Below are 14,432 nucleotides of genomic sequence, written 5' to 3'. Positions count from 1 at the left end.
GAGGCCAGCTTGGTCTACAAAGCGAGTCTAGGATGGCGAAGGCTACACAGAGAAACCCTGTTTCAAAAAAACAAACAAAAAACAAAGGAAAAGTTATATTGCCAGTACTGTGCTGCACATGGAAAACAAGAGTCACCCTAGAAATCAGGTGACCATAACAGACCTGTAACTATGGCATAATAAGGTTGAGTACCGTTGCCACCAACCTCAACTTCTGACCCTATCTTTAAGAACTCCAAGCCATCAAGGCACCAGGTCCCAGAGTCTGTCTGCCTCATATGCTGTTGGAATTGTGCTGGTCTCTGTCTGGTGCTCACGCTAACTGTTCGCTCATCTCCACCCCACTTCCGGACCTTTGTGTCCACCTAACACACAGGAAGGCCTCCTCACTGCTCGTTATGCCAGACTCGTGTCTTGCTTCCTGTCAGGGTTATCCTCCAGAATCCAAATCCCCCCCTTTTGGTTGTTTCGCTTGAAACAACACCGAGAAGAACCCTGAAGTTGGAGGGCTGCGGAGTCCACTTTATGCAGGAGTGACGACCTCTGCCTGCAGCCTGGCCCTTCGCTGTAGGGTGCAGGCATTGCACAGAGGCCTAGCCAGCTGTTAGGCATGCTCCCACATTTTTCTTTTGTTTTGCTTTTGTTTGTTTTGGGGTACTGGGGATCAGACTCGGGGTCTTCCACATGTGATGCAAGCACCCTCCCACCTCTGCTGTGTCCTCAGCCCCCTGTTGTATCCAGAGATCCCAGACTTACTCCTATTTAATTTTCTGTGCATTTGGGTAGGTTGGTTTTTAGTTTTGTTTTGTTTTGTTTTTAAGGGGTGGCACTTTTCAAAAATATTACTTAATTTCAACAGGTATATATGCTTCATAGCAGAAAACTAACACTGCTTAAAAGCATAAGATGCAAGGTAAAAACTGCCTTGTGGAAAGTTGCTTTTGTTTTTGTTCTGTTTTGTTTTGCTTTTCTGAAAACAAACTGCTGTGAATTTGGCAATGGACTTGTTTTGACACAGCATGGTATCCAGTTGCCAGGGTCCTCAGCACCTCAGTCAGTGGTCAGTGTGGAGAAGACACCTGCCAATTCTTGTGTGGGCTGTTGAGACAGGCTTGGGGTTCTGTACAGAGTCACAGAGAGTGTGCCGTATAGATGGCTTTTATTCATCCTCTTGAGTTTGTTTCTTCCCTGCCAGTCCCACTAACGCTGACCGTGTGGCCCACACTGGAGTTTGAGCTAGCCTTGTGGTGCCCTCCTGGTGCCTTCCTACTCTCAGCTGCAGCTGGGAGGCAACCCAGCTTGTGTCTCTGTGGTCTGTGTGCCCTGCTGCAGCTGCTTCCGGCCTCGGTGTGCTTTCCCAGCCTTGCCACAGCCTTACAGCCTCATTTCTCAATGTCTTCTGCCCCAGGCCCCGGGGATCTCAAATCAAAGCGAGGGTCCCCACGAGGAGGCAGTGTTGACCACACAGACACTTCCACTGACCCACCTGTGAAGTCCTGGCCCTTGGAGCCTGGCTCCCAGACTTTTCCAACCTCAGCCAGCATGGCAGCCCCTTCCAGCTCCACTCCTGTCCCCAAGCACCTAGGCCGCACCAAAGGTGAGTATGACCCCTCTAAAGAATAAGCTCTGGGCCTGGGGCCCTCCTAAAGATGTATTAACCGAAGAGAGAAGCTGATGAAGAATTCTGGTGCAAGCGTTGTCTCTGCCTGTCGGCCAAATGGCTTTGGATAAGTAATCTCACCATTGGTGGGCCTAAGTACCAGGAAAACAGCCTCAGAATCCAGCAGCAGCAGCATTCAAGTGTTGGTGGCACCAGAGCTGGGCCAGTACCAGGTAACTCCCTGGAGTCTGGAGGTATATTCTCTAGAAAAGATGAGTGAGAGGGTCACTAACCCAGAAGTCTATTTGACAGAGCCGAGGGCAAATGTTGAAATACATTGAGAACAGCAGCACCATGAAGGATTTGCAGATGCACTGTATCCTAAAACTCCAGTGGCTGTATGTGTTCATACCTCAGGCACAAAACTAATAGTCTCTGAGTCTCATTACATGAAGAAATTCCAAGTCAAAGGGCTTGGTCAGATGTTGTCATATAAATCCACAGAAGCTCAAGGAATCTGTGGACACCCAAGAAGAGCCTGCAGCCCCAAAACAGAGGGGAAAAAGACCAATGCAGAAGTCACTGGCATAAACTGGGGTGTTAGGGAGGATTGATAAGAAAATGCTAAAATTGACTAACAGTGATTAAAAAAAAAAGATACTGTGTTCATGAAACAAGAACAGAATGCAGTGAAAGACGTGATGGCAAGAGGGAAGCATTTGAAAATCTGAAATAGGTAAACAAAAGGAAAGGAATGCCTAAACTGCCATCCCTATAATTGAATAAAGAGAGAAAGAAACAAACAGACAAACACAAGACCAGACCAGCTGAATATGATCGCTTCTGCAAGGCTAGACCTATACACTTGGCCCTGGAAGGCTTAGACATGCGCAGCCTTGATGCCATAAGTGGAACACACGCAACACACATGGGGTTCCTAAACTTAGGAGCCCTCATGGTCTGGACACTTGCTGCCAGTGGGTAGGTAACTGATTTAATTATGGAGACCTTGTCTTTTCAGAGGGAACCGCACATTCAGAGCTCAGATAGAAACTAGCAAGCTTAGAGGGGTCCCTGACTAATGTCTTGTTGGGAGCGGCGAGTGCGACACTTGCTCGCCCTTTCACCTTGGGCAGGTCCCACTTTGTCTCCTTTTTCTCTCTTCCTGTTCCCTGATGGCATTGTGGTCCCTAAAGATTCCACCCCTCTGCCTTCGGCCTGCTGGCCTTTGGGGTTGGAAGGGTTTCCTGGGGCACTAGACCCTCAGCTCCTTTACCTGGTTCCGAGCCAGAGCTCACGTACCCCTTATAACCCTTCACGCACGGACACAAAGTGCGACTTGGAGTTAAATGCAATCAGCCCAGTGTGTTAGCCCACTCCTCTTTGCAGCTAGACAGATGAGAAAGGAGGTATCATTCACCCCCCCACACCCCAGCGGTTGGACCTTGCCATGCTTTGGGGACTAAAGGCACAAGCTGGTCACACAGCCAGGAACCTGGGTTCTCCCTGTGGGTGTGTAAGGCGTTCTAGAACCCCAGCACACTAACTTTATTCTCCCCTTAGGTTGTAATTCAGAGGACAATCTCTGCGAGCTACCCACGGAGCCTGAGGGTCCCCACCACAGGCAGCAGGGTGAGTAGCCAGGTTGCATGTGTTGGGTTTGTGTCAGTAGCACTTTGAGTTTAAGCTAAGCGTGGAAGTTGTGGAAATTTAACATACACAAGAGGCGAGGGTGGAATTTCAGGGGGGAGGGGGATGCTGGAGCCATCTCTGCCTCGCCACACAGCTCTCACTTGGCATCCTCTACAGGTAGGAGACTCACTGGCCTTTAAGAGCCCCAGGTTCTGGAAACTCTGAACATGCCTTGCCCTACAACACCCTCCAGGTGTGCCAGGGAGTCCCGGTGACGAGTGCAAGGAACGTGTTTTAGGAAGGCCTGAGCTTTGTTCTTGCTTGGGTCCTAGGGGGTCCATGGTAACACTGAGTTGTGTGAAATCCCAACAGTGTTAGAAACGCTTTTCGCCTGGTTATGGAAATATTTTAAGTTCCTGCAGAAGAGAAAACAGGCAATATCCTCCCAGGATTCTCAAAACCTTCCCATGTGCCCTTTCTTTCTTGAGCCCAGCTCTCACACAAGCAAGACAAGCGCTGTACCCAGTGAGCTACGACCCCTGTTCCCTTTTTAAAAATGTATTCTTATTTTATGTATATGCACGTTTTCCCTGTGTATATGTCTGTACACCACTTGAATGTCTGGTGCTAGAGGAGGGTGTCGATCCGCTGGAACTGGAGTCCCAGGTAGTTGTAAGCCACTGTGTGGCTGCTGGAAATTGAACCTGGGCCCTGGAAGAGCCTCTTAACTGCTGAGCCATCTCTCTAGCCTCCAGTTCTGTTTTTAAAAAAATAATTCTGGGGGGCTGACGAAATGGTCCAAGTATGTAAGGGCCACGTGCAGGCCTGTCAACCTGGTTTTGATCCCATAACCCATAAGATTGAAGGAGAGAACCAGCTACTGCGTTTGCACTCTGACCTCTATATGCATGCTGGCACATTGTGCGCGCGCACACACACACACACACACACACGCGCGCGCGTGCGGGCAAGTAAATGTTCAAAATGCTTAAAAACAATGAATGTTTTAAAAATAGAAAGTAATAGCTAGTGGGATGGCTCAGTGGGTAAAGGCATTTGCCACCAGGCTTGATGGTCTGAGTTCAATCCCAGAACCCACATGATAAGAGAGAACAAGTTCTGCAAGTTGTCCTCTGACCTCTGTGCGTGCAGGCCTGCAAACGTACGCATCACCCTAAATAAGCAAATGGTTTTGTTTTGTTTTGTTTTGTTTTAATAAACTCTAGACGTGCAGGAAGAAATTCCTTAAAAGGGAAACCGAGGCAGGTTTCCATGGGTTCAGTTTATGTCTGATGTGCTCAGTAGTTGAGGAGCCAGCGTTATCTCCTGCCCACTGTTGAGAGAGAGTGATGGTGTTGACATTAGTTAGTTATGATTCTGTAAGGAAAGACCGACTCTTTAATGAGGCCTCTTGGCCCAAGAGCCCTTCTGTCTTTACCCAGAGTTGGGGGCCCTGTGGTGGGAAGTGAGGTCCTTCCAAGTGTACCCCCTCACTGAGTAGCCAATTTGATGCCTGAGTACAGGGTTCTCCATACGCCTCCCAACTTCTCCAGCTTCTCTGGTTGGCATATGGAATGAAAAGAATTATTTAATGAACACGGGTGAGCGGGCCTCGTGGGTCAGGCCTGAAATCCCAACTTTCAGGCGGCTGAGGATTGTGAGTTCAAGGCTGCCCTAAGCTGCCTAGTCAGGCATTAACTGAAAACAAAAGCAAAAATAAATAGTGCACAGAGGTGCTTGGGCGGTTAGTATTGCAGCTTCCCTTGAGTGCCTGGTACAGAGCAGCTGGCGTGGCGTGTGTCTCCGACTGTCCCTCCACCAAGGGGCTTGGTCCACTACTGCTCCCAAGCCCCAAGTCTTTTCTTGGCTCATCCCTAAACACTGTTTGCCAACAATTGTCTTTTTTTTTTTTTTTGTTTTTTTGAGACAGGGTTTCTCTGTGTAGCCTTGGCCATCCTGGACTCACTTTGTAGACCAGGCTGGCCTCGAACTCACAGCAATCCACCTGCCTCTGCCTCCTGAGTGCTGAGATTAAAGGCATGCGCCACCACGCCCGGCTTGTTGGTGCCTGCTCTGACAGAGCTTACCATGCCTGGTACTTAGGCCCATGTAGATCCCTGAGTTGACGCTCCTTAGGGACAAGCCAGGGGCCTTCTAGTGTTTCTGAAGGCTTTCCTGTTCCTGTTCCACACTTGCAGCTGGCTTCAGAGCTACAGACGTGTTGGAACACTGCCCCTGTCCCTGGTACAGCAGCAGAGGCATTGTGTCACCTGACACCTGTGTGGGCGGCTGTAGACAGACCAGGAGAGGTCTGCGGACCCTAGAAGGGGCAGCCCACCCGTGGCAAGGACTAATGCCATCCTTCTGCGTCTAAAGCAGGGTGGTGACATGCAGACTGGATTCCCCCAGCCCATGTCACCAGGAGCCTTGAGCTCTGGGTTTAGAGCAAATAGGCATATGAGGCAAGTGATGGAGAGGAGCCAAAGAAAAGCAGACAGCAGAGCAGAACGGTCCCTCTGCCCTGACATCCTGGCGTCCCCTCCTGTGCTTACCTGCAGGGGGACGCTCAGGCACATGCCGCTGCGTGTACCCACACGTGCGTGCATCTGCTGCCTTGAACAACACCTCATCCCTGTTTTGGAAAGGACTGTTTGCTTGTGTTTGCCCAGAGGAGCCCTTAGGTACTCTTTGTGGCCCTGTTTTGTTATTGTTTTAAACTAGATACCTAGAACCTGGTGACAGAGACCCGTCGCTGCCAGTGATGGCGAGCCTGCTGAGTGCTGGGTCTCATTCTCTGTTGCTGGAGCCAGTTGCCTCAGAAGATTGCACTCAGCATCCTACAGACCTTCCTGGCTGAGAACACTGGCCTGAACTGGTGTAGAAGCGCTTTGAATGTGTTTTTTTCCTCAGGTTGCATGTTAACCCAGGATGTTACCTGGTCATTGGCCCTTTGTGTTAAACACAGTTGTTTCCCCTCAGTGTCGCGGCCGAACAGCTTGGAGAGCAGTAGGAATACATCCAGCAACAGCTCACCCCTGAGCCTCAAAGGTAAGGCTGCCTGCTTGGAGCACTTGCAGCTCAGCATCTGCGTAGCAGGGCTTGAGACTCATTCTGGTCCTGGGCCACGCACCAAGGTTTCCAGTACAGGCCAGGGAGTTTTGAACAAATTGGAGCTCAGGCCGAGCGTGGTGGCGCACGCCTTTAATCCCAACACTTGGGAGGCAGCGGCAGGAGAATTGTTATGTGAGTTCAGGGCCAGCCTGGTCTACAAAGTGTGTTCAGGACAGCCAAGGCTACACAGAGAAACCCTGTCTCAAAAAAAAAAAAAAAACCAAAAACAAACAAATTAGAGCTCAGATCCTTTTTTCCCCTGCCTGCCCCGAGGACGTGGGTGAGTCACGGATCCTCTAGGTCCGAGCCTCGTGGAATAGGGACATGGACCGACGTGATTCTTTATTGAAGATGAGTTTCGTGCCCCAGGCTGGTCTTCAGTTCACTGCATAGCCAAAACCAGAGTGCTGTTCTGGGTGTGGTGATGGGACTCCAACCCAGACTCTATGCACATTAGCCAAGCGCTCTGCCAACTGAGGTAACATCCCTAGGCCAAATTAAGGGAAATTTTTTCAAATCTTAAGGATTTTGTTTCATGGTCTGTTTTCATGTTTGGCCTGCCTTACCAGTTCCCCTGCATTTGAAGAGGATATAGGCTACCATGTGACCTTACTGCTTGAGACTAAACTTAGCAAGGTTCTTCTCCTTCCTTTTTTTTCTTTTAAGATTTATTATTATATATACAGTGTTCTGTCCACAGCCTAGAAGAGGGCATCAAATCACATTATAGATGGCTGTGAGCCACTATGTGGTTTCTGGGAATTGAACTCAGGACCTTTGGAAGAGCAAGCAGTGCTCTTAACCACTGAGCCATCTCTCTAGCCCCTCCTTCTCCTTAACTTCTACATGATACCCCTGCAGGCGTGTCTCACACGGACTCGCTGCTCAGTCAGCTTCTGTTGTGTGAGTGAGTGAGAGCTAATGGCCCTGTCAGGGTTAGTCATTTCAGCTTCACTGCTCACTTCAGCGGCACCTGTGCTGATACTGGAACACTGCTTAAAAGCATAAGAGACAGCCATGATTCCTGAGCAGGGATGACATGCAAAATGATGGAGCCCGGCGGTGCTCCGTATTTCTGCACTGGGCTTATTGCTCAGTTGTAAACCTTATACCTCAACACAAATGCTTTTCACCCAGAATTTGTCTTTTGTGGCACAAAGAAAATTGTTGTTAGTCCTAGCAGCAGAAAAATAATACACACTCACGCGCACACACACCCACCCACCCACACACACACACTTTAAGAGCGGTGAAATAGGGCTGGGGATCTAGCTCAATTGATAGAGGGTGGGCTTAGCATTCATGAAGCTCTGAATTCAGTCCCCAGTACTTCGTAAACTGGATGTCTGCCTGTAATCCCAGACCTGGGTTGTAAAGGCAGGAGGATCGTAAGTTCAAGGTAACAAGCAAGTTTTAATTCAGCCTGGGCAACATGAGGTGTAGAGTTTGGTTTTAATAATAATAATAATAATAATAATAATAATAATAATAATAATACATATGTACGTACATATATACTAAAACATGGAAAAATATTGCCTGCTGCCTAGAAGATGGGAAATTTTTAAATATATTTTTAAATTTTAGTGAAAAAATTTCTACTTTTATTAGAGCCAAATAAATTAATGGTTGCAGAAGGAATCACAGCTACATAGGAGTGATGCCCAGGGCTTGGGGCACTTTTATTCAATTGGGATGGTTTTAGGTGAGCTGCAGAGAGCAGGAGAGAACTGACATTGACGTGTGCCCCTGTGTTCTGTCCCTGCCCCACCCCGCCCCCCAGGTTCCTCTGACTATCTGCATAGCCGGTGTGAGAGCTTCAGCAGCACAGACCTGGTCCCCAGCAGGGACCCTACTACACTGTCTAGGGATCCCAGCACCCCAGGACGTGGTATTCCCAGCCACCATGAGTACCCTCCACCCCGGAATGGACCTGTCCCCCAGGAGAGTATCCAGAAGAGGGGTGCAGCTCCAGCCCGCACTGGGGTGCGGCCCCGGTCAGCCTCTCCCAGCAGTGAGATGGTCACCTTGGAGGAGTTTTTAGAGGAGAGTAACCGCGGCTCTCCTACCCATGTGAGTGCTCTGATCCTGAGGAGCCAGCGGTACAGGGCGGGGCAGCAGGACTGGCCTGGCTGGGGCAAGATACTGAGTGCCACTAGCCAAAGGGTCACTGTGAGTTGGCCCTCAGGCCCCAGGCAACAGGTGTTGCTTTCCCCTTAGAAGCCAAGCTGGTAGAGCCTGTGGCTAGCACCCACTGGCAGGGTTGGATGTCACATTGGACTTGTAGCAGGGCTCTGAGAGCTGCTTAGCCTGTGTCACCTCCAATAGCCATGGGCAAATGTGGAAGAGTCTTCAAAGGGCCACAGAGTAAATATTTTAGATCCTTGGGCCTGTGGTAGTTTTGTGACAACTGTCTTGCTCTCTGACACTGTAAAGAATGAAAACTTCAGCCATGCCTGACATAGCTGTGCTTAGATGCAGTGACACTTTAATTCCATATGACCTTCACATGCCATGATGTGACTAAGAAGGGTGTGTGTGTGTGTGTGTGTGTTTTGTTTTGCTGGGGATTGAACCTAGGGCTTTGTGCCATTCTTAGCCCTGCCTGTTTAGAAACATAAAAACTTGCTTGGACCCAGGCATGGTAGTCATCCCCTTCCTTATAGCCCCAACACTGGGAAGGCAGAGGCATGCAGGTCCCTGAGGCTCACTGGCCAGCCTGCCTAGGCTAATTGGTAAGCCCCAGGCCAGAAAAAGACCCCGTGTCCAAAACAACCCAAACAAACAAAACCCGAGCTGGCCAGCACTGGAGGAGGTTTTCCTTTGGCCTCCACACAAGCCTCCACATTGCATACGAACAGACACACCATGCATACACGCATTACCCATCACCCACCAAAGAACTGTTTGCTCACACACTCAGAATAGATTGCAAGGGGTTGGGGACATAGATCAGTAGTAGAATTCTTGCCTGGCCTGGGCAAGGCCCTGGGTCCAGTTTCCAGGACAGCACACGCACACACCTACCTTTGAGAGAGTGCCAGAGAAACCCTGTCTCAAGATACTGAAAAAAGAGGGGTGGGGGCTGGAGAGATGGCTCAGAGGTTAAGAGCACTTGGCTGTTCTTCCGAAGGTCCTGAGTTCAATTCCCAACAACCATGTGGCGGCTCAAAACCATCTATAATGAGATCTGGTGCCCTCTTCTGTCGTGCAGGTGGAACATTGTATAAATAATAAATAAATCTTTAAGACAAAACAAAAAGCTAGCTGGACTGCATCTGTGGCCCTAGCATGATGACCTACTTGCTCAGTAGCTTCTCACCCCCAATAGCCACCTGCTGGCAGACCCGCCTCTGTACTCGGTTAGGGTTAGGGTTAGGCGCCTTAGCACAGCTGTGCTGTGCTGTCAGAATTTAGTAATTCTAGTGATTAGAATTCAGGGTTTTTGAGTGAAATATACCATCTCAGCCTTGAGGACTGTTGAGTTAATGCTTCAAGTCTTCCTCTCTTAACCAAGCAGTTAGACTTCATCCTTGTAATAAAGCCTATGACCTCTACCAAGAGAGCACAAAGGCATAGGAAGTAGCAGATACTTGCTCCTGAGTGTTCACTGAGTACCTGGTATCTATCGGGCAGTGGGCACGGTGCCTACTCCCCACACGTGCCTGGCCTCATGGTCAGCACGGCAGAGAAACATGAAACGCTGTCCTTGTCCCCCTGCTCAAATGCTGGCTTTATGCCAGGCACTAGAGGTCCCCAGCTCAGAAGGATAAGGTGCCCTGGGAAGCTGCTGTCTCCTGTTAGGGTTCCTGGGCCCTCCTCTAGATCCATACCACCCAGCAGGCTTGCCCAGAGCACAGGTGTCACTAGGGTTTCTGGCTGGGGCTGAGGCAGTGCTCACAGTATTGACATCATATGAACTGCTGATGCACTGAACCCAGCTGAGAGTCAGGGAGAGCCTGCCTCGGGAGCTCTCCTTGGTCCTGGCCTGGTGTCCACTGTACTCAGTGTCCTTCCCCCCTGCAGGTTCTGAGAAAGGGTCCTCCAGCTCTCTGGCTTCCACCCTCTCCCTCCCTGCCTCTTTTCCCTGTCTCAGGAGAAGTGTATGGGTGGCAGTGCCAGTTCTCCTGTGTGTCTCGTTTCTTTCCTGTTCTCATGAGTGCAGAGGCCTACAGGATGGATACAGCTGATTCAGGCCCACCTTCCCCCCCCTCCCAAAAGCTTTCTCACTCCTGCCCCATACTGCAGGGCATGGAGACAGTCTGAAGCAGCCAGCTGTGGGCTGGGTCTCATTACAGCAGGAAAGTTGGAGGCTCTGGGAAATCACTTCCCTGTCCGTGAGCTTGAGCACTTGGGGGCTGCCTGGGTACTGTCTGGGGTTCTTTGCCAAAGGACCCCTGCACTCCTGGCCCCTCATCACCCCAACTGTTTCTGAGGCATGCCTAGAAGCTCATCAGGGACAGAAAGTTCAGTTCAGAATGCAGAAGACCCTCAGGCCCAGTTTCCACCTCTGTTCTCTCCTCCTCCCAGGACACCCCTAGCTGCCGTGATGACCTGCTTAGTGACTACTTCCGAAAGGCCCATGATGCCCCAGCCATGGGAAGCCAGCCGGGGCCACCGACGAGGAAAGATGGAGCCAAGATGCCCACCAACTTTGTGGCTCCCACCCTCAAGATGTCAGTTGCCACTTCGGAGGGGCAGCAGCTGAAGCCAGGGCACTACGTAAAGCCTAACTTGAGACCATCTGAGGCTGAGGCCCTGCCTGGAGTCCCTTCGAGACAGGTCCAGCCTCCCCAGAGCCTGTCCCTGGGCAGACCCAGGCAAGCCACGATGCCCCCGACTTGTCACGTGCCTGTCAGCCGAAGTGCATCTCTGAGCAGAACCTTCAGCCTGGCTTCAGCTGACCTCCTCCGGGCCAGTGGGCCAGAAGCCTGCAGGCCAGAGTCGCCTCAGAAGCCACGATGTCCTGAGGCTGCAGGAACCAGGGAGACCAGCAGCCATAGCCTACAAGGCTCCCACAGCCTCTCCCGGGAGCGGACGCCACTGGTAGGAAAAGCTGACAGCTCCTCTCCAGGCCCAAGTACCCGAGGCCGGCCACTGGACATAAGGCGCTTCTCCCTGGCCCCACCAAAGGAAGAGAAGTTGGCCCCACTGCAGCAGTCTGCCACAGCCCCGGTGCTCGCCACTGCATGCAGCGTTGGTACCAACCCCCAGATCCAGCACTTCTCTCCCACTGTGGCTCCTGCGGTCAGAACAAAACCTAAAGTGGCACCACACTCAGGGGAGGTAGCCACTGTTGCTCCTGTGAGACCAGGGCTCAGCACCTCTGAGGGAGATGGCCCAGGGCATGGCTGCAGCGAGGGCCTTCTGACCAAAAGCCCTGGTAGGTCTTCTGACTTGGCTCCCCATGTCAACAGGGGCCCTGATGACTTCAGTCGAGGGAGCAGCTCAAAGAGCACACCAGCGTCCCCAGAGCCAGGCGGGGACCCACAGACAGTGTGGTATGAATACGGTTGTGTGTGACTCGTGTCATGGGCCTGCAGCTTGCAAGCTCTAAACTGCTGGTGCGCCTTCTGGATTACACTAGCCTTTTCTCCTGTCTGCCCATGGTGCCGGGAACGGGTGTAGAATGAGAAATGGGGTCCCCACACAGTCACCTTATTGGTTGATGAAAACACTGTGCCAAGCCCTAAGAGAACTGCTCTCCAGGGTCTTTAACTTACCCCTCTGCTGCAGCTTCCGGCTGCTGGTGTCTTGTGGACAGATGTGTTTAGCAGGGGCACTGCTTAGGATTCAGTGGCAAAACAAATGTACCCAGAACCAGACACTACTTGAGTAGGAATACTCACCTGCAACGTGCTGACCTCCCTTAAAGAGTGCGTGTGCGTGCGCCAGTCTCAAAAAGCTAAGCCCTGATATGGGTCTGGAAGCTGCACTCGCGCCTAAAAGCCATTGGTCCTAGGCAAAGCTTAGATTGAGAAAACTGCAAAGCTTTGCAGGTCTTTGGGTAAAGCCTAGAGCAGGGCTGGCTGTAAAACCCATTGCTGACCTGTTCCTGGGGTCCTATCCTGCTCTTGGGGTCCGTCATGTTCGTGAGGTCCCAGCACTTTGCTTCCCAACAGGACCAAGTTTCAGGGTCAGCCGCAGGGTCTCGGCTCCTTGTAGCTCACTCCTGGGCTCTGCTTCCCAGGCTCACTTTACTACAAACACTGGATCTTCCAGGCCTAGGGTGTGTGGCAGAGAGATGCCCTACATGTGTACCAGTGCAGGGCTCTCTGGCAGGCGTGGTCAGTACTCGGAAGGAAAGCCAAAGGCACGCTTGCTCTGTAGTGTGGCTGTTGCATCCAGCCTTCCTTGGCTCAGATGGAATGTTACTGTTTCTGAATAACTTTTTGGGGGTAGAAACCAAATTTCTTTAATATATATGTGCACACATGGATATATATATATGTATACTTTGGGGGGTCTATTTATGTTCCTTTGGAAGTCATTCTTTCAGGGGTCTGGCCTGCTGTTTGTGGATTTGGTCCAGTTCCTGGCGTGTTTCATTTCTCATTGTAATGGTGCTTTTCCTGGGATGGACTACACAACATGTTTTCTGTTTTGATGCAATGCGCTGAAGAAGAACCAGGGGAGACCTCAGAATGTTAACAAGACCCATGGTAAGGGTGTTCGGGCTGTGTGTTTATAGCCATTCGTTCTGGAAGACAAGGACAGGGCCGAAATAAAATGGCAAAGGAACCTGAGTGAGTTGTGGTTTTCTTCAGTGAACATGGTGGCTGCGTGTAGCAGGCTACCTCAGACTAGGGCTTCCAGCTCCCACGCCCTAGGCTCCTCCCCACCCAGCTGTGGGAGTCAGTGCTTGTGGGAGTCATTAGGTATCTGAAGCTGCAGAGCCAGCAAGAGGAATGTAAGGAACAGAACTGTCCTGTAAGCGACAGCAGCCCCATGGGTCACACCATGTTACGTCAGCCTCAGGCGAGTTCCACTTGGGCATGGGACTCTGCCCCTTTTGACTCCCAAGTGCTAGGCCTTGATTTGGACCTTAGGGCCTCATGTTTAAATCAGTGAGGTAAATGGATGGGACGAGAAAAGGTGTATAACCCCCTGCCCTCCCCACCAGGTGACCAAACCTTGTCTGCCTTCCATCTACCTGATGTCTTAGGTTTCCTTCCTCCCTCACCAGACTTCCGGTGCAAGCCACTCTTGCCTCCTGGCCCTGCCCTTCCTTCCTGAGGCTCCGCAATCTGTTAGATCTGGCTGCTTGGTGCCAACTGCTGTGTGGGGTAGTCACTTGGCAGGCTTCACTCGGTGTGGCCTTTGCAGGATTTGACACCTGGCTAGTCATGCCTTGTTGGCAGGCTCCGTCTCACGATTCCATCCCTGCTGGGACAGCCCTCCCACACTCACACTTGTGGGTCTCAGCCATCCAGAGAGCCTGTGGGCTGCCGTGAGTTCCCTCACCCACTCCTCTCCCCTCCACCCACCTCCCCTGTGCTCGGTAGACCTCCCGGAAGCTTCAGGCATGAAGCCGACCTTCCTGCACCCCAACTTCTCAGCTTATCTCCCCAAGCTCTTCATCCATTTCTCAACCATGTGTTGCAGCGTCAAAGAAGCCTGAGTTTCATCTTGACGCTCCTCTCAACTGTGTTCAGAGATCTTACTAGATCTTTGACCTTTGGCTAGCTCTTTGATCCCAGGCCTCATCCTCCAGCCCTGGGGCCCTAGTTCTGTTCTGTCTCTCTCTACTTCACCATCTCTTCAGGCCACTCTAGCTCTGTCTAATACAAACACTGGTGTTAAGGTCACCAATGGCATGAATTCCGAAGGCAGTCTGGTCACTCTGGTACATTCACCCCAGGTGACTTTTCCTTTGAAATACCCCCCTCTCTGGGTTTCTACAGTAGCCACACCCTGCACTCCGCACACCCAGGGCACACCTAGGCTTCTCATCACCCCTCACGCCCTGACAAGCTCCTACACATCCACAATTCTAATTACAGGCTGTCCCCAGGAGGCCCCTACCTCCTTTGGAATTCTAGACCTACGCACACTTGACTGAGATGTCCCTAAGGTGTCTAGAACCTAA

At 51.2% G+C, this 14,432-nt stretch overlaps 1 protein-coding gene across 1 annotated transcript in view; it reads left to right on the top strand.

Moving 5' to 3' along the window:
• Window positions 1-11,955, top strand: part of Ccdc88c (coiled-coil domain containing 88C) — a 116,327-nt gene extending 104,372 nt beyond the window's left edge. Inside the window, exons 26-30 of the mRNA XM_051150542.1 lie at window positions 1,409-1,597; window positions 3,164-3,232; window positions 6,212-6,280; window positions 8,127-8,416; window positions 10,874-11,955. Of these exons, the coding sequence (XP_051006499.1) occupies window positions 1,409-1,597; window positions 3,164-3,232; window positions 6,212-6,280; window positions 8,127-8,416; window positions 10,874-11,866 (1,610 nt within the window). The 3' untranslated portion in view covers window positions 11,867-11,955. The remainder of the gene's footprint in view (window positions 1-1,408; window positions 1,598-3,163; window positions 3,233-6,211; window positions 6,281-8,126; window positions 8,417-10,873) is intronic.
• Window positions 11,956-14,432: the final 2,477 nt, after the last annotated feature.

Source organism: Acomys russatus, chromosome 1, assembly GCF_903995435.1.
Source record: "Acomys russatus chromosome 1, mAcoRus1.1, whole genome shotgun sequence".
NCBI classification, from domain to species: domain Eukaryota; kingdom Metazoa; phylum Chordata; class Mammalia; order Rodentia; family Muridae; genus Acomys; species Acomys russatus.
The sequence above is the reverse complement of the archived record's forward strand: the minus strand, read 5'-3'. Positions and strand labels throughout refer to the sequence as shown.